At 37.5% G+C, this 20,985-nt stretch overlaps 2 protein-coding genes across 2 annotated transcripts; one reads left to right on the forward strand and one right to left on the reverse strand.

Annotated features, from left to right (window-relative positions):
• Window positions 1-7,293: 7,293 nt before the first annotated feature.
• Window positions 7,294-12,173, reverse strand: tpp1 (tripeptidyl peptidase I). Its single transcript, XM_051722489.1, is given in 8 exon segments — window positions 7,294-7,373; window positions 9,232-9,430; window positions 9,540-9,709; window positions 9,917-10,044; window positions 10,293-10,372; window positions 10,405-10,466; window positions 10,551-10,689; window positions 12,117-12,173. Coding segments are annotated over 8 exon segments (915 nt in total).
• A 3,070-nt stretch (window positions 12,174-15,243) lies between these two features.
• On the forward strand, window positions 15,244-20,214 carry gdf7 (growth differentiation factor 7). The gene is made up of 2 exons (XM_051722160.1): window positions 15,244-15,559; window positions 18,994-20,214. The coding sequence occupies exons 1-2, from the start codon at window positions 15,244-15,246 to the stop codon at window positions 19,962-19,964; spliced, it is 1,287 nt and encodes a 428-aa protein (XP_051578120.1). The 3' UTR covers window positions 19,965-20,214.
• The last annotated feature ends 771 nt before the right edge of the window (window positions 20,215-20,985 follow it).

Raw genomic sequence — 20,985 nt, forward strand, 5'->3', positions numbered from 1 at the left:
GAAATTAAACCAGATCAACATCATATTCGGTCAGTCTATTCTAAAGGCCTTGGCAATGCTAAATTGCGAAGCTTTTGAGTTTTCTTTGAACAGTGTGTCCATGGCGGCCTGACAAAGTTCGATGTTTCGCCATTAAACAGGAATTTGTTGTAACTCAAACATACAATGTCCAATCTGCCCAAAACTTCACATGTTTGATAACAGTCCCGGCCTGAATACACCTACATGCCAATATTCAGTTATAGTCATAGCGCCATCTACTGGCAACAGGAATTTTACCACACTAGCAACACTTAGCTAACTGTTGTGATCAGCACTAATACCAAATATATATATCGATTTTGATCTAAATCACACAATGCGAGATGATATATATTGGGAAAGGTGTTCTGCACTTTAATCCGCTAGTAGAAGTTTTGTTCGATTTACTTCAAAGTTGCCTACACAAATGCCCAGTAGCCTACTATTTTGTAAAGGCATACTTGATCTGTTAAACTGCATTTCCATGGCATACATGCTTTGAAAAATAGTCCAAAACGTATTATTATTATTATTCCGTATTCTTTTCCAAAGTGAATCGCATTTTTGAGGGCCTAAACATACTCGAAAACTCATGAAACGTTGGACGTGTCAGAAGTGGTGAAAATTTACATCTGATATGGGTTTCAGAATGAGGTGTGGCAAAATGGCTCGATTGCGCCACCTACAAAATTTCAACATTGTGCGCCTCGCACTACGTTTCACCTACATGTACGAAACTCGGTACACATGTGTAACCTGCCAAGACCTACAAATAAGGACCCATGCCCTAAACTCAACAGTAAGTCAACCATTTTGATTTTTGCTCAGTTTTTGCCATTTCCAGGCCTCGTACTTTAATGAACTCCTCCTAGAGATTTCATTGGATCGACATCATATTCAGTCAGTCTAATCTAAAGGCCTTGGTGATGCTAAATTGCGAAGCTTTTGAGTTTTCACTGTCCCGGCCGTGGCGGTCTGACAATGTTTGATGTTTCGCAATGAAACAGGAAGTTGTTATAACTCATATATACAATGTCCAATCTGCACCAAACGTCACGTTTGATAATAGTCCCGGCCTGAATACATCTACGTGCCAATATTCAGTTATAGTCATAGCGCCACCTACTGACAACAACTAATTCCAGGTCTTGTACTTTAACAAACTCCTCTCAGAGATTTAATCAGATCAGCATCATATTTGGTCAGTCTAATCCAATGGCCTTGGTGATGTTAAATTGCGAAGCTTTTAAGTTTTCGTTGAAGGGCGTATCCTTGGTGGCCTGACAAAGTTCGATGTGAAACGAATCATATTTTTGAGGCCTAAATTTTGAGGCCATACTCGAAAGATCATGAAACTTTGCACACACCTCAGAAGTGGCGAAAATTTACATCTGATACAGGTTTTAGAATTAAGTGTTCAAGATGGCTCGATAGCGCCACCTACAAAATTTCAATGAAGCAGCCCTCACGCCACGTTTCACCTACACGTAAGAAAATTGGTAGACATATGTAATGTCAACACGTACAAAAAAGTATCTAAGCCATACCTTAAACCCAACAGGAAGTCAGCCATTTTTATTTTTCTCTTCAATTTTTGCTCAGTTTTTGCCATTTCCAGGCCTCGTACTTTAACGAACTCCTCCTAGAGATTAAATCAGATCTGTTGTGAAATAAAAAGCCTTTACCTCCTTAACTCTCCTGTCCTCTCAGAATTACATACAAATACATGACCTGAAGAATGAAGTACATTATAACATAAAAAGTGCTACAAAAATTGAACGCCATTCCCCTGGCACAGCAGCCCCAATGTGCACCAGGGTGTGAGGGCCCGTTCATCACTGCTTGCAGCTTTAATTTAAATTGTAACTGTAGTGGAATACATTTACTTTTTGTATTTTAAATACGTAATCCCGTTACATGTATTCTGTTACTCCCCAACCCTGGTTATATAAGGAATATTATTTCTTATATATCCAAACAGAGCACATGCAAGATACACAGTAAATATATATATATAGTCAGAAGTTTACATACACTTAGGATGAAGTTATTAAAACTAATTTTTTAAACACTCCACATTTAATATTAGCAAACTATAGTTTTGGCAAGTATTTTAGGACATCTTCTTTGTGCATGACATGAGTAATTTTTCCAACAATTGTTTACAGACAGATTGTTTCACTTTTAATTGACTATATCACAATTCCAGTTGGTCAGAAGTTTGCATACACTAAGTTAACTGTGCCTTTAAGCAGCTTGGACAATTCCAGAAAATGACGTCAAGCCTTTAGGCAATTAGCTGCTGATAGGCTAATTGGAGGCGTACCTGTGGATGTATTTCAAGGCCTACCTTCAAACCGTTTACACGACAATGTTTTCAACTAAAAACGGAAAACTTTTTATGCATTTTGGCTGTTCGTTTACACGTCACGGCGTTTTGGGGCCTGAAAACGCAAACTTTTGAAAACGGGTTTCAAAGAGCACATTTTTGAAAACGATGACGTCATGCGCACGCGTATTACGTGTTCAGTCTATAGGCATGTGCGCGAGTACTTCAAAACAACACGCATGACATTCAAAACTACAATGGCGGACTACAGGACTGTGTTTGTGCTGCTCAAGACTTGTAGTAATAAAGCAACATCATCGTCCGTCCAGACAAAATTGCTCGATGCTTTTGCCATCTTCACCGATCTGTGGAAGAATGCTTATGTGCGCAGGCACGTAGTGTTTCTTTACAAAGTGACATCGCCAACTACTGGCATGCACAATACAGCGTTTTTAGTCGTTTTCGCGGATCCGTGTGAACAGGGATCGTTTTGACAATGTTGTCGTCTGTACGCGAAACATTTCAAAAACACAAATGAAAAACTTTACATTTTTAGTACATCGTTTTCGTGTAAATGCACCCTCAGTGTCTCTTTGCTTGACATCATGGAAAAATCAAAAGAAATCAGCCAAGACCACAGAAAATAAATTGTGGACCTCCACAAGTCTACCCACAATGTTTGACCCAAGTTAAACAATTTAAAGGCAATGCTACCAAATACTAACAAAGTTTATGTAAACTTCTGACCCATTGGGAATGTGATGGAAGAAATAAAAGCTGAAATAAATAATTCTCTCTACTATTATTTTGACATTTCACATTCTTAAAATAAAGTAGTGATCCTTACTACAAGACAGGGAATACTTTCTACGATTAAATGTCAGGAATTGTGAAAAAAACTGATGTAACAGAGTTCATATTTTCAGGGCAAATGGAGGAGGCAGCGGAAACAGTCAACAGGAGTATTTTATTACATTTCAGCATCATTCACAAAACTCAGAGGCCAAGTACGGCACACACACGACAACAATTCTAGTCACGCGCACACACAGGAACAATTTCTCTCTTTCCCCAGACTGATGTGCTTGTCATCCTTTTCAGGTCTCCCTCCACCATCACTATAATGAGAGACAGGTGTTAATGATAATGACAGCCCATGTGACAAGCCTTACCGCTCTCCCTCTCCACAACCACGCCTCCATTCCCACAACGGAGTTTAAATGTATTTGGCTAAGGTGTATGCAAACTTCTGTGTGGGTGCCTCGTGCCGCCCACCACAAGATGCCGCCCTGGGCAACTGCACATGTCGCCCATGCCTAAATCCGCTACTGCAGCTTATCCTTGAGTAATCATGCTAAATTGCTAATTTGGAAGTAGAAAATTACTTGCCATTATATCAAACACAGTTGAAAGCTATTTGGTTCATTAAATGAAGCTTAATATTGTCTTTGTGTTTGTTTATGAGGGTACGTTTACACGTCAACGATGTACTAAAAACGGAAACGTTTTCCCTTTGTGTTTTTGAAAAATTTCGCGTACAGACGACAACATTGTCAAAACGATCTCCGTACACATGGATCTGTGAAAACGACTAAAAACGCTGTATTATGCATGCCAGGCCAGTAGTTGGCAATGTGACTTTGTAAAGAAACACTACGCGCCTGCACACATAAGCATTCTTCCACAGAGCAGTGAATGCAAACAATGAAGATGGTGAAAGCATCAAGCAATTTTGTCTGGACGGATGATGATGTTGCTTTATTACTACAAGTCTTGAGCAGCACAAACACAGTCCTGTAGTCCGCCATTGTAGTTTTGAATGTCTCGCGCTTTGTTTGAAGTACTCGTGTGCATGCCTATAGACTGAACACGTAATACGCGTGCACATGACGTCATCGTTTTCACAAATTCGCATTTTTGTATGTTTACGCGGAGACGATAACGGCATCGTTTTCAAAAACTTGCACTTTGAAACCCGTTTTCAAAAGTTTGCATTTTCAGGCCCCAAAAACGGCATTGTCGTGTAAACGAACAGCCAAAATGCATAAAAAGTTTTCTGTTTTTAGTTGAAAACGTTTTCGTGTAAATGGCCCCTGAGTTGCCACAGTATGCAATAGACTGGCATGTCTTAAGTTCAATATTAGGTCAAAAATGGCAAAAAAGAAACAGCTTTCGCTAGAAACTCGTAGGTCAATCATTGTTTTTAGGAGTGAAGGTAATACAATGCTTGAAATTGCCAAAAAACTGAAGATTTCATACAAAGGTGTACACTACAGTCTTCAAAGACAAAGGACAACTGGCTCTAACAAGGACAGAAAGAGATGTGGAAGGCCCAGACGTACAACTAAACAAGAGGATAAGTACATCAGAGCCTCTAGTTTGAGAAATAGATGCCTCACATGTCCTCAGCTGACAGCTTCATTGAATTCTACCCGCTCAACACCAGTTTCATGTACAACAGTAAGAGAAGACTCAGGGGTGCAGGCCTTATGGGAAGAATTGCAAAGAAAAAGCCACTTTTGAAACAGAAAAACAAAAAGAAAAGGTTAGAGTGAAACACAGACATTGAACAACAGATAATTGGAAAAGAGTGTTATGGATCTTAACCCCATTGAGCTTTTGTGGGATCAGCTAGACTGTAAGGTGCATGAGAAGTGCCCGACAAGACAGCCACATCTATGGCAAGTGCTACAGGAAGCGTGGGGTGAAATGTCACCTGAGTATCTGGACAAACTGACAGCTAGAATGCCAAAGATCTGTAAAGCTGTCAATGCTGCACGTGGAGAATTGTTTTGATGAGAACTCTTTGAAGTATTTTAAGAAGTTCTGAAAAAAAAATTTCAAATCGTAATAGTAATTTTTAAACATTATTAATGTCCTGACTATACATTGTGACCAGTGTATGTAACTTTTTATGTGTTAAAATACTTCTATCCAAGCTTAATATGCAGAGACAACTATTAGTAAGTCAAACTGTTAACAAAGTGTTTCTGTTGCGCTAAAATAATTGTTCTGTTTGTTTGAGTGACCCGCTTTGACCCACCCCAGCAACGTTACTCAACCAATAGTGTGAGCTGGGGGGCAGGACTATCCCTTTGTTTGACCAATGGGAGTGTATTCAGAAAGCTGTTTTGAAAATAAAATTTATTTTTGCAATTCTGTTTGGTGGTGCTGGTGGTGCATAAATGACATACTTCAGCTTTAATGCACTATGAACTAACATGAACTAACAATGAACAATTGTATTTTTATGAACTAACTAGTGCCCGACCGATATATCGGTCAGTCGATTTAGCCTTTCGTCTATATATCGGTATCAGCGTATATATGTTTACCGATATATGCAACACAGATATGAAAACGTTTTTTCAGAACATATAATGCAGAAAACAATGCTTTAGAATTGGTGTCATAACGTAGTTTGTCCAGCAGATCGTGCTCCGTCTCCATTGTTTACAGAGCTGACTCTGAACTGACAGTGGCTCTGCAGACAGGGCAGAGTTAAGCAGTGCAGATTTGAGCGGTCTCTTCTCTTTAAGTTGCTAACTAGTTTGTGAAATACATACTGGAAAGTTGATAAACAATGACCCCATCATTTTCCCTTTTCAATATAACTAATATAACATTAACCCTGTCCCTGACAACCATGTCACTCATGTTTATCACATCTGTTTGTTATGTTAGCCAGCTATGGTTTGTCAGTGCAGTCAGTAATGTAGCAGATTGAAAGGTAAACATCAGAGCATCTATTGCAGCTCAGCAGACAATGGTGCGGTGGTGGATTGTGTCTGTTGAGTGTTGATTTCACGCTATGTTGTTGCCTAGTTGGTGAGACGCAATGCTGGAAAGTAAATAAAGTCCATGTTTTACTCTCCGTGACAACGAGCTTATAACTAACTAGCTAACCACGTAGCTACTTTCATACCTTGTCAGCTGAGTGGACACTAATGTGTAAACATGTATTCACCAAACTGTTTCGTTCAGGATTCACAGTTTAGTACCCCTTCAACCGAACAATTCCAGTCGTTGTATTTATAAAAATGTCATATTTAGAAGTTGTTGAAAGTTTCCCCTGAACTTGTATAGCAGAATATGGTGTAACACCACTGCCGCTGTTTATCTCTTGACTCGGCAGGTGTAAATGCTTCTTGTTTTACAACCTGCCACTAATTGACTGGCAGTATTAATATAGTGAGCATTTGACTGATACTAAACAGTACTGATTTTTATTTAGCTATTTATTGTATTTTTATTTATTCTTTATTTTAATGGTCAGCATTTGACTGATATTAAACATACAGTACTGATTTTTATTTAGCTATTTATTGTATGTTTAATTATTCTTTATTTTAATGGTCAGCATTTGACTGATACTAAATTATAGTACTGATGTTTATTTAGCTATTTGTTGTATTTTTATTTATTCTTTATTTTCTCATTGTTCATTTCTAGTACTTGTTGACAATGTATAATAATAATGTAAAATATTCTTTGATAAAAAGATTTGTTTAAGAAAGCAGCCTTCTGAGTACCTTTGCATAGTCATATCGGTAAAAAGCATTATGCATTAACTAATGTTAACGAATGGATCCTTTGTAAAGTGCTACCATATTTTTTTCTGTGTTGACCCTGCACATACACATTGATAAAATCTGAAGATTCAAGAAACAATATTTGCTATTCCTCAAGTTAAGGCAATTCAAACAATAACAAATCCCTTTTAAAAAGTATATAGTTACAGTAGGTGGAGGTAGACATCTTTCACTAGAAGCACACAAAGGTAGCATTTAATTTCAAAATAAAACTTTAATCTGTTTTTCCTATAAAAGAAATCAGACATTTATCTTAAAAACATTTACATAAATTTGAGAGAATCCTGAAGGCAATGCATCTTTCAAAAAACAAGTATGATCAGTTGCTCAATATTTAATGCATCAGATGTCTTAGTAGAAAAACAATCTTGGAGTTCCCTCACAACAGGGTCCATTCAGTATTAAAGTCCCTGAGGATCTCTTCACAAAGTCTGTGAAATCAACCCAATAAAAAGATAAAAATAGGCCATTGGTTGAGGCAGCTCTTTTAAGTATGTTCAGTAATTTAGTTGGCTTCATTACATGCTACAATTTAACCTTAAAATGTCAACCAAAAGTTTATAAAATAATCTGTTTAATTGTTTTAAGGAACTGAAATCCATATGGATTATGACCTATTGATCCATAAATAGAGCATATTGCACATCAGAGCATTGATCAGTTCAGTTTCTTAAAATATGAAATCCAAAACTATAATTATAGGTAGTAAAGATAAGATTCATGGATATTTGTCTGAATTTGTCACGTTATGTTTTATGTTTAAAACATGAAGCTTTTTAACAGCCGATACCTGGAAACAACAGATCCTTTACTCTGAACCAATCAATTTTACTAGAGGACCAAAAGTGATATGACCTGTTTGTCAAGGAGAGGGACTGTGGGCGGGCTAATCAACCAATCATGAAAGGTTCAGTTTACATTGAAAGAACTTGTTTTGTTGAGAAAACAATATTGATTACTCACAGAGGTCTACTGAATCTTGATATGATTGTATGTAGATGCTTTTGCAAAGTAATGAAAAATCAATATCTGCAAAATGTGTTCTGCAAAGTAAATCTGTGCAAAAGGGTGGAACTTCCCTTAACAGGCAGTGGCTCAATCCATGAGAGCTGCAAGAAGAACAGGGCAGTTGGGTGTTCACCATCCCACCACTGGATCCCACAAGGAGGCGGCACAGAAACCCTTCCCTTCAACTTTATTGTCCAGACAACTCAGGTGACACCTTTCCAATGTCTTGTTGATTAACTGGTAAATCAACAAGTCATTGGAAGGATACTATTACTAGAGCATGTAAAGTAAACCTTTCCACTTTCATGCCTAATGATTTCTGCAATGCATTATTAGCATTGCCACAACAGTTCTTGGTGACCAAATTAAAGTTAAACTATCAACATGTTTATAGTTAGCTACCTGAATAATCACACATTTGGTTCAATTTGATTCATTTTAAGGCAACACCCCTTTGAATACTGAGTAGCACCACAGTAACACAAGAATGCACTTTAGTATGTAGAATACTTACATCATAAAGACTGGACACATGATTACTGGCCAATTCGGATGAAGTATCATTACATGGGTAGAGACAGCGCTAAAAGCAGAATAAGACGTTGGTCGTTTTCGAAATGGTATACTACCATACTGCTCTTACTATTTCTGGTATACATAGATATGACAGAAGCAGTACGAGTAGTATGGGTAGTATGCCATTTTCATGTGGAGTTCAAAGCAGCACTTGACACCCTGATTCAAATCATGTGAATTCCATATACAAAGTGGATAACCACAGCCTGCTGGCCATTTAATATTGTAGAGAATGAGGGTTTAAGAGATTTCATGCTCATTACAATGAATATGCAACCTATGGGGAATAGTTCTTTCAATCAGTCAAACTCCCACTTAGACTTTAGGAAGCGTTTAATATTACTAATATTGGTGCTATTTAGTGCATTTCTATATTTATACTGTGGAAGGCTTTATTTGGAAAATGTTAATAAAGCATTATTGTAACATTTTGTTTTGTTTTCTTTCCTAAGGAAATAAATGCATTTTGACAGGAAAAGAAGTATATATAGAGTCAAATTTCAGCACATTCAAAATCTGCGATTAATCAAGATTGTGAAAAATTATGCGATTAATCGCCATAAAACTTTTTAATTAACTGACAGAATTAAATCATATTAAAAAAATATGATTCAATCTTAAATTTGCAATAGCAGACCTTATCCTAAACATTAAAGCAAACTAAATTCATTCAATTAATCTATTTTATGTCCATTGATCACATACCTGGATCAGTGAAGACCCATGTAGAAATGTTTGCTCCACTGCTCATGATGTATTCCACATACAGACTGGCTTCAGTGCCAGCTTTACCACCTCCCTGAGTGCCCACGACCCGCTCTACGGCTGACATGTGCATGAATCCCCCAGCAAACAGACTCATAAACTCAGCCAAGTCTGCAGGTTCATAATACTGCTCTAAGAACTAACCAGTGTACAGTCTAAAGTTAGTGGAGAAATTCGGCTCCAGCATTCAGTACATTTCAGAATTCTGTTTGGATTATGAAATAATTAAATAAATATGAGGGTTATACCTGTGCCACTGCCTACCTGTTGTTTGCGGCAGTGCCCACATCTTTTACTGTAAGGTTATAGTGACTCCTGATGACTGAGGGGGTTACACTCAAGTGATAACCTATTCCTGATAGTCTAGCTCCTCCCCAGCTTTTACTGATATCCTGTCCTTGTGGTGGAAAATGGTGAAAAACAAAAAACAAAAAAACCCTAAATTTACAACACAAAACAGATTTAAAAGCAATTAAAGGTTTTCCATCAGGGACATATGATACTATGCTTGCTTATGATATAATACTGCCAGAGAGGGGGAAAAATACTTGAAGTCTCATTCAAGAGCAAAGCTTTAAACATGGGATGAACGTTTCTGGAGAGACAATGGTGTGAAGACAAGGCTGCTCACCAATGTCTAGATGCTGTGAGACATCTTCATGAACTGAGTATAGAGATGTTGACCTCTACAGAGTGTGTCCATCTCTCCTGTAGCAGTGAAATTTAGTACCAGGGAGTAATGTGTCTGCTACTCTGAGAAAACAGTGAAAAAAGAGAGGCCTGTTGATGAATAAACATTCATATTCACTCATATTATGTTTTACCCTTATCAATTAAAACTATTATTTAGCTAATAAAACTTCTCAATGTCAAGTGCACACACTATGTATGAATAAAGACTACCTTTTTAACCCTGCTTTATCTAAAAAATAAAAATGACATTTTTCAGAACTAATCAAATTCTTGGATACTGTGGCAAAGTTTACTAAAATCATCCTTACTGAACAGTTATGACACACTGAAGAAAGTTCAGAGTTACGACCGTGTGACAGTTTTTGACCGCATTACTCTGAAGCCAGTTCTGCATGACTTAAAAAAAAAAAAAAAAAAAACTTTCTCAGTCAGCTGAGATGGCTGCACAAGAGCAGTGACTTCTTCCAAGCTCAGAATCTTCCCTAAAGAAAAAGAAAGAGAGTGAGTGAGAACTAAGTGGTTTATCATTTCATTGTTAGGATCAAGACAAATGAGAGGCTCTTTACCATATTGTTGTGAATCTGGGTCTAACACTAGTTTCAGTAACTCTTTTAACTGATCCACATTCTGCTGCTTCAGTGCAAACGTGAGCACTTCTTTCAAAGGTCTAACCCTTTCAACAAGGATCCAGTCCTCAGGATAACGCTGTTAAAGGTCTGTTTTGTGCATAAAACTACATGGTGAAATTACTCGAACCTCGAATAAAAATTCATATTGGACATTTATTAAAGGAATAGCTCACCAAAAATGAAAATGATCTCATTTACTAACCCTCATGCCATCCTAGATGTGTATAATGTTCTTTCTTCTGATGAACACAAAAGGACATTTTTAAAAGAGTATCTCAGCTCTGTAGGTCCTTTCAATGCAGGGTCCAAAACTTTGAAGTCCCAAAAAGCACATAAAGGCACCATAAAAGTAATCCATACAACTCTGGTGGTAAAAACCATGTCTTCAGAAGCGATATGACAGATGTGGGTGAGAAACAGATCAAATACATAAGTCCTTTTTTACTGTAAATTATCCTCCCTGCCCAGTAGGTGGCAATATGCACAAAGAGTGTGAAACGCCCCCCCCCCCAAAAAAGAAAAAAACTCGTAGGATTGTGTTTAGGAGGGCTGTTTGAAAGTGGAGATTTATAGTAGTTTCTCACCCAAACCTATCATATCGCTTCTGAAGACATGTATTTAACCACCGGAGTCGTATGGCTTACTTTTATGCTGCCTTTATGTGCTTTTTGGAGCTTCAACGTTTTGGACCCTGTTGACTTGCATTGTATGGACCTACAGAGCTGAGTTATTCTTAAAATGTTTATTTGTGTTCCACAGAAGAAAGAAAGTCATACACATCTGGGATGGCATTAGAGTGAGTAAATGATGAGAATTTAAATTTTTGGTGAACTATTCCTTTAAGGGCAGATCTCAAGATGGCTGGCAATTAATCACATGCAAAGTCATAGTTTGAGATCAGTTATTATTAAATAGTGGCATGCAGGTGTCTTACGAAGCATCTTGATCAGCCTCAAGCAGATCCCCATTGACGAGCCAAATAAAGCTCAGGACAAAAACAGCAAGCCTGTAAAACTGAATACTGTCACTTTAAGAAACAATATACTGGGCATTCACTTAATGGCCCATGCTTTAAAACAATAGGTTACTTTAAGAGCATTTTGTCTATTTAACTATGAACCGTCTACTCTAGAAAAACGTGTTAGAATACTGAACCAAGAGTAGAAGCGAACATGAATAATCTGCATCACAATCAAGAGTTTCTCCTGACCATCTGACCTCGTGTAGTGTAATGCAGTCTGTGAGATTTACAAATACAGAGTTTCCGCAAATATAATGACTGAGTTATAACTATACATGCTGCAAGATATAAAATATCATGCAACTTACAGTTTCCATCTGTTTCACTGATGGTAATCTCTGCAGAAGTCTTAAACCCACACACCCAAATATCATTGCCAGACCACAGTAATATGTATATAATGTAGACAAATATAACTACAGTAATTTATATAACAGTATATTTTCAAATTAATTACAAAGACCCAGGTTTGCATAACTTACAAAATAATTGTTGTACTTCTGTAACAGCGAACAGATGAACCTCAACTCCCATTTCATGCTGGTGAAATTAAGAGGCCATGCTTCTTAAATAAACAATACAATCACATTAAGAGATAAGGTTAGAATTTAAAGGGATAGTTCACCCAAAAATTTAAATCCTCTCATTATTTACTCACCCTCATACCATTACAGATGTGTATGACTTTCTTTCTTCTGCAGAACACAAATAAAATTTTTTAGAAGAATATTTCAGTTCTGTAGGTCCATACAATGCAAGTGAATGGTGACCAAAACTATGAAGTTCCAAAAAGCACATAAAGGCATCATTAAAGTTCAAATATTTGTTTGTGTTCTGCAGAAGAAAGAAAGTCATACACATCTGGGATGGCATGAGGTTGAGTAAATGATGAGAGAATTTCTATTTTTGGGTGAACTGTTCCTTCAAGGATTTCTGTTATGGGCTTATGGATTTATTTATTTATTTGCAAACTATAATCATAGTTGACATGCATTTACAGAAACATCTTTGCAGCTAGTTGATAGCAATTATGGAAGGCAATGACAAAATTCTGTTACTGGTGTCAAATCTCTGTGAACTGTTGCAGAACATCTGATCATAAGTCACTGAAATTACAGTATGTGATATGGACTCATTGCCCTTATTTTATGGAGTTACAAATATCGTTATTGTTTTGGCACAATACATGTGTCCAGTCCACCTTTTTATGATAGTATGACTCATTGTTGTGAATGATGAAGCCAATGATGTTGATGCCATCCGTTGATCTAATGATTCTGACTGAGCGGTCATGAGAGGTTAGAGTAGATAAAGAGTGAGAAATGTCAGTGCTGATGGTCAAAATACAGTTTATGGGAGTATAAGCCTGGATAAAGGGGAGAAGGTGCTACTGTATGTTGTCAAAGATTATCCATGTTGCTATGGGTCTTGACAGAAAAGATAGTTGTTGTTTTTTAAATAAATGTTAAATTAATTAATGTAAAGTAGTACTTTCAGTAACTTTTGCAACGCACTTTGAATCGACACTGCCATTTATATAATATATAAAAAATATATATTTTTTGGAAATATATTTCCAGTGAATAAAACTACAGTATGTGAATGTTTGAAATGTTTCTTTAGCTACTAGAATATGTTTACTATTCTGTTTGAATGGGGTATTTTTTTCTACTTTTAAGAAAATAAGAATTATTATATTAGTTATTATTATTAATATAAAAAGTATCTTTGAGGTCAGAGAGAAAGCAGGGGAAATACACTCCATGGCAAGAACTCCACAGTCTAACGTGAAAACCTTTTATAGAGTAGTGCTAGTTAAGCCAGCCTGCAAATCAGCACACACTCAGCTGCATGTTGACATGGCTGAGCTACTTTAGAGTGGTGTACCACTCATATTGTAAATTGAGTGTTCAGGTGGTGCCTTTGGAAATATGCTTTACCTCAACATTATGATCCAAGGTTGAATTTCCATGGTACCCCATTTTAGGCTGGACATTTTATGAAACATAATTTTCCGCTTGAGAACTGGAGCAGTTTCCATGGATATAGGCTAACTGTAATGGAATAGTAATGGATTATATTATGTTCCCTCTTGGATTCTAGTAAGCGACAAGTGAAAAGAAGCATATGCTTGATTTAAGATTATGCATATGATAGTCTTTATTTTCGTAGGTGTAAATAAGGAGACAGATGGTTAGTATTAAGATCTAAATCCTTCCTATTAATCTACTGTACATGAATGCTCTCACTGATGGGTTGATCAGCAGATGAAATATGATATAACATTTTAAATGCCTTTAGTAGGTTTATATATATATATATATATATATATATATATATATATATATATATATATATATAAATTATTAAATTATAGTGGGAAAATAACTGAAGTACTTGCAGGATCTCCTGTGTGGAGTGGTATTAGCGCTTGTAATTCTGCAAAGAGAAAATATCCCAAGACTTTGTTATCAATTAATACCCACAGGACTAATGTATTCTTTCAGTTTGAATCCTAAATTAAATTAAATAAAACAATAAATTACAATATTCAATATAATATTATTATACATGCTATATCTGGACTAATTATGAATAGATATCTTTTGTGATTGCATGGTTTATTGTAAATTAATATTTATTTTCCTTTTTTCACTTTAAGACATTTCTGAATACATATATTTTAATAGCAGAAAAACAGTCCAAGTTTTTGCAAACAATTCTTCGTAGCTGGCATTTTGTATTGATGAATAACATCATAAAATAAATTATATAGGGTGCCATGGTGTTTATTGCTTTTTGTGTCATCCAAAGTATTGGTTTCTGTGTGCCATTTAAGTGTAAATATATGATTATATTACTTATTAGTTTGCTATTATTAATATTATGTTATATTATATATTAGTACATTATCATTATCATATTTGCATTTTACAGGATTCTATGCTATTATGCTGTATTTACACTATTTGTAACGTGGCATACTTGGCAATAAAGCTCATTCTGATTCTGATTCTGATTCTGGTATACAGTAAATATGGCATCTGTTGTTGTATGTGACATGAGAGTCTCAACAGTAGATGGCAGTACGGGCGCATAAAAGGAGGGACGGTTGCATAAATATAGCAAACGTTTAAAATCAAAATATTAATCTTAATAATCTCCAAAACTTATGTGAGGTATTTGAGATAGTTTTTCAGTTTACTTAGTAGTAAACAGTCACTATGTGATTTTAAAGCAATATGTTTTTTAGTAAGATAATTAATTGTATTCTTTTTATTAGCCTTTTAATAATTTTAGCTCAGCTCATTCTAAATGCAGGACACCGATTACCTTTTTAGCATCATTTATTCTATTAAAACAGCTTCCTAATTGACAATAAAAGATCACTATTGGAATGCAGATGGGGATTTGTACTGTATGTTCCCACATGAAAGTGTTTCTTGTTGCCGATGGGGGCGCAGTGTGCACACTGTGCAACAGGCATTCATTCCCACGAGCCAGTGTTACTCACATTCACGATTTTAACACTATCTAAAGAGCAAAGGGGAGTTTCCAAAGTCATCAAATCCATCCAACTTTGCCATTTTCGGCCAGAGACCACTGAAAATGACTCCCAAGAAGACTGCCGCTCCCCTCCTCTGGTTTTCCTTTTGCTTTGGACATGTTCTGGATACAGTGGTGCTGGCGCAGTACCCCTCCGGCGCGCCTGATAACGGGCTTCACTCACATCTGGACGCGCGCGGTCCAGGAGAAGCCAGCACGAGCTCCCGGAACGACTCGACATCTGTCCATGTTCCGTCGTACATGATCTCTCTGTACAGGACTCTATCTCAACTGGACCGACGTGGAGCGAACGGCAGCCTGGCGCGCTCCAGGAGATATGCCAATACAGTAACCAGCTTCGTGGACCTGCAGGAGCAAGGTGGGTGATATTGATCCGCCAGTGACAGAGAGATAGGTGGGTTATATGACGTCCATTGTGCCCATGTCTAATGTCTTATTGGCCATCGGTAGATTTTCACACCTTCAGATTGACTGATTTGTATTCAGAAGGATACTGTACATGGCACCTGGAATCATTTATTATAATGAATGGCATAATGCACATTTTGCAGTAATAGATCATTTCAAATGCTGTAAGTAGGCTAACTCATAAATGACAGCTGACTGTTAAAGATGATTGTTCTCTGTGTGACTGACAGTATGACTGAGGATTTACATGTAGACAGATATATATAAAATGCACTGGTTTTAAGGATATTAATTTGTAATAATTATTAGTAGCCTATTATTAGGGAGATTATACAGAAGATGGCATTAAAAGGTATCATAATTTTGTTTGTGCGTAATCTTTTACGCAGTCTTTTAAAGCAATTAGAGAAATGCGTAGTTGTGCGTGTATTAGAATTTACACAATTAATCTTTAACTTTGTTTTTCCAATTACATTTTGAAAAAATATAGATTATCCCTTACAGAAATCAATATATTGTATGCAAAACACATATAGAAAATGTATGTACAGATATGGTTTTCATTGATATAAAAAGTCGAATACTTATATGAAACCTACATTTCAAAATACTTCAAAAATATGTAACATATATTTTTCCAAATACAAGTGGAACTTACATGTGTACATGTATGCCCAAATTAACTATAATTTTATTTATATCTTAGGCTATATATCAGATTACTGTTATAATGTAGGTACAGTAATGCTCTGCCAGATTAATTCTACTTATGAATGGTTATGCCTATATACAGTTTGCAGTTGTTTTATTAACATGTATTAAGCTCAGGTTAGGATTTAATTTTTTTGTTTAGGCTTATCGACTTCATGATAATATTTTCAAAATACTTAAAATACCGTGTAAGAAATATGAAGTCAAATGTCTCGAATTTCCCACATCTGTGACAAATAACCTTCACAAGCACCTTAAGCCAAAGTCTCTAAAACAGAGCACCAGGTGTTGCTGATAAAGATAGTGAAACATTTTAATTCTGAAGTCATGTTCAAATAAAGATTGTCACGTAAAATACAGATTTTGGAAAACGCAGTGTCAGCTCCCCGCTCATCACATGTTTATAGATATGCATGAAAAATCTTTTTTAGCATAAAGTGAGAGAGGTTCTTAAATGCCCAGAATGTTGGCAAGAGTTGAAGTGACATTTATACACTGAAAGGCCAATTATTACATTTGAGAGCACAGCCTTAAAATAATACAAATGTGCCCCAATACCACTTTTGGATAAGGGTAACGTGGGTAATGATTTGCATTTTATGAATTTTTAGCCACATCTTGTCACACTGATTTTCCCCTTTCATAACACTGGAGATTTTACTTTATAAGAGAAGAATCCAGAAATTTGATTTGATCTTTCTGAGTTCTGCTTTTTGAGTTTAAATCATTCTAAAAGGATATTACATTGTGTGCATAATTTGGTGACAAAAACATGACCTCTTCTAAAGCCATGCAAACTTTGAGAGCAAATTCAGACACTCAAGTTGGGCCCAAGGTACTGGAACTCGAGTCCCTGTGTCTGCTCAAACTAATTTTCTAGGTTATGTCATTGTTTTGTCTGGCAAGCGGAAATTAGCTTATAGGAGGATGCTTTACTCTACACCCCCCCCCCCCACCCCCTCATTTTAACAGCATTCCTTTGTCTCAGGAAGGAGATGAATCCACAACGTGTTTAAAACACCTCTTTTGAATACAATCTTCTTTTTTGCACTCATGTAGTACCACAGGGCAGGTACAGTCTGTGTGAACAGTTCCAAGACATTTGTTAGATGCCAAACTGTTTGCAATTACCATTATTCTTAAGGTGTCTTTCGTAGTATGCAGTCAACAAGATTTGTCCTGATCTAGCCTTGGGATTTTGTGCTGCCAGCTCCTATTGGAAGAATCCTCTTCAAGTTTAACCCATGAAACTGTGGTCACTGTATCAGGTTGCATGGTACTCTGGGTCCCATTTTTGAGCTGGACGTCAAAATTTCAACATTGAAACTTGTTTTCATCTGGACTCTCTTATAGAAAAGGTTTCTTCTGCATCATCTCAGTCACGGATGGGACCAGGCTTCGGATGTGTGCTTTGAGCCAATTTCTTTCTTTAGACAAAGGAAAGGAGAGGACAACATATTGAAGTCAAACCTCAAATGTTATGTGAGATTTATTCCTTGCATCTGTATGCAGTGAATTCAAGTTAGTGGCAGGTCATGTCCAGTGCTTAGTGGCCACAGAAGGCGAGGTCCACCACTGCTTGAATTGTTACCTAACATTTAATTACGTCCTTGAGCCACCCACCTTCCAAATTTAATGCCTTCTCCCGAGGACATCAAGGACAGCAAAGAGGGAAGCGGAGGGCTTTTTGAAGAGCTGAGCATTTTCAGTGTCCTGCCAAACCTTCTTCTCACTCAATCAGTGTAATTAGCAGATGCTGCCAAAGGCTGAAGCTGTCCAACAGGTCAGCCAAATGCTCTCCACCTGGTCTCCGTGAGCAAGCTGCACCTCGCATTTGGAGAAATCATTTGGGCCCCTGAATGTTATTCTCATTGAATAGATGGTTTAACGATTTGTATATGGCATTTTTAACAAAAAGCCATGTGCCAGATTGTTCATAGTAAGATGAGGAAATACATTGGGTTTGCCTCATTTAGGCTTGCTGTAATTGACCATATCGACAGATAATTAAAGGAATGTTCCGGGTTAAATATACGTTTTGTAGCAGAAAGCACAGTAACAATAAGGCACTTACAATGGAAGGGAAAGGGGCAGTCGATAAACTTTAAAAAATTACATTATATGAGTTAACATGATTTCAGTGTGATAAAATCGCTTACTAACCTTATCTGTGTAAAGTTACAGTATATCCAATATCACAACTTTTTTGTCATGATGACGTAACCCTTATAATCTGGTAAATGGCATAACGCTGGTAAATCTCTGATTTTGTCATATTTAAATCACGTTAACACATATAATGTTTATATCTTGTGGCAATACATTTGCAACTGTTTGTATTTGAACCTTTATGGTCTGGCCCCATTCACTTTCTTTGTAAGTGCCTTACTGAAACCATGATTTTTGCCTTTTTATTAAAAATAAATATTTATTAAAGTCGAAATATTTTTTGTGGTAATCAACATTGTCACAAATGTTGTTGATTGATCTAAACTTGTATTGAACTTGGAACATTCCTTTTACTAATTAATACTTAGTCATTTTTTTCAATCTGAACTTCAACCATTGGTCACCCTTTTAATCGACTCATTCTTAAAATTTCTACTTTTATAGGATATTTCAGTGTCCATAGTCTTAAATGCTAATCCATTTTCCTTTCTTTTATACCTTCAGATGAGCCATACCCAATGTTCCACCAGCAATACACATTTGACCTGTCTGGTCTCTCACGACTGGATGAACTGATGGAGGTGGAGCTACGGATTCTAAGGAGGCCACCGCCTGACATCTTAAATTTACTTTCCCATGGTGGGAACCTGTACCAAATACTCCTCCACACCTGCTCTCTCCCTGGATCTTCTCACCAGCCTCTTCTCCTTACCTCCAGGACCATTGATCTTTTAGATACTGCTTCAGCCACATGGGATGTGTTTGACGTTGGCGCGAGTGTGAAGACCCACCTCAGGTTGCATAGGACCAAAGGAGTCAGCAGACTGTTATGTTTCAGCATAGCTGCTGTTTCTGATTCAACTAATGAGGCTGTGCATCCCACTATGCTGGGACTTAACCATGAGGATCAGCAAACCCATGAAAGGGCATTGCTGGTGGCGTTTTCTCGTGCACGTAGGAAGGAGAACCTCTTTAGGGAGATCCGTGAGAAGATTAGGTCCATGAAAAGTCATAAATTCCATAATCCTGCACCAGAACATGGTATCAAACATGGTCACCCCAGACATCGGCGGAGGAGAGGGACAGCACTAGCAGGACGTCCTGGTGGAGCAGGTGGTGGAGGGGGCGGAAATGGGGGTAAAGGAACTGGCAGACGGAGAACACGTTGCAGCCGGAAGCCGCTTCACGTGAACTTCAAAGAACTCGGTTGGGACGACTGGATTATTGCGCCGCTAGATTATGAAGCGTACCACTGTGAGGGCTTGTGTGACTTTCCATTGCGCTCACACCTGGAACCAACCAACCATGCCATCATCCAGACACTCATGAACTCCATGGACCCAGAGTCCACGCCTCCTAGCTGTTGCGTTCCTTCCAAGCTCAGCCCCATCAGCATCCTGTACATTGACTCGGGGAATAACGTGGTTTATAAACAGTACGAGGACATGGTGGTGGAGAGCTGTGGGTGCAGGTAGCAATGTGAGAGAGGGGTGACCAACCCCTGGACTCCACCCAAAAGTTGTCTCTTATGCAGAGGCCAAGCACAGCATTGTAGGCGAGATGAACTGTCAGAGTGCCTAACCTGTGAAAGAGGAAAGTGTGTAATTGTGTGTCTATTTTCACTGTGTCAATGGACATGTGAACAGTGTGAAAATATGAGCAGAGGATGAGCCTGATCTCATGAAAAAAATGTGACTGTGCAAAATCTATTGCAAAATAATATTGCGTGGCTCCTTACTTGTATCGCGGCAGTTCCGAGGTGAAATATCACCGAGTGGTGCTAAAAGCGAGTAAAATTTTCTCCCAGACAGATGATGTTTTTAAGGATAATGCTCTGTCGAGTTTTAAATCAGCAAAACCTACCTCCCTACTCTAAATCTCAAACCTAAACTTAACCAATATGTCATAAAAGCAAAAACGCAGTTGCTGAAGAAATCATGCATTTTGTGGTACTTCGGATACACTTTCAGCTTTTCATGTTTCGACACGTGACACATGAGTTGAGCTACTGCGAAATTTGCTCATGTTAAAATAAGCATAAAAAATGTAGTTGGTTATGTAATGCAAGTGTTAAAATATATCTCCTTACAAGTCTATAGTAAAAGTGCTTAGATCCACCATAAGAGAGCATTGTGTGAGGAACAGGGTGGAAAGAAAGTGTTTATGAACTGATAATCTGCCATTTTACTTGTAATTTGTGTGAAAGGGAATAAAAATAATTGTTGTTTTAGCACCTCTAGTGCTCATTTCACCAGGAAACTGCTGTGATACGTACAACGAACCACATGAAAATGTTTTTGCTAAAAAGTAGGTATAGTAACATGATTGTATGAGACCAGGTCTCATGGCTGGGTCAAATAGAGGGCTAGGGGGGCATTGCCTTGAGCCTCCCCAGAAACGTCTGATGCTCCCCCTGACTGAGAGCAAAATGATCAAGGGGCACTCCGCCTCTCAGACAGACGGCGAAACGATCAACATTGCCCCCCTTAAACATAC

The sequence above is a fragment of the Myxocyprinus asiaticus genome, chromosome 17, assembly GCF_019703515.2.
Source record: "Myxocyprinus asiaticus isolate MX2 ecotype Aquarium Trade chromosome 17, UBuf_Myxa_2, whole genome shotgun sequence".
Taxonomy (NCBI): domain Eukaryota; kingdom Metazoa; phylum Chordata; class Actinopteri; order Cypriniformes; family Catostomidae; genus Myxocyprinus; species Myxocyprinus asiaticus.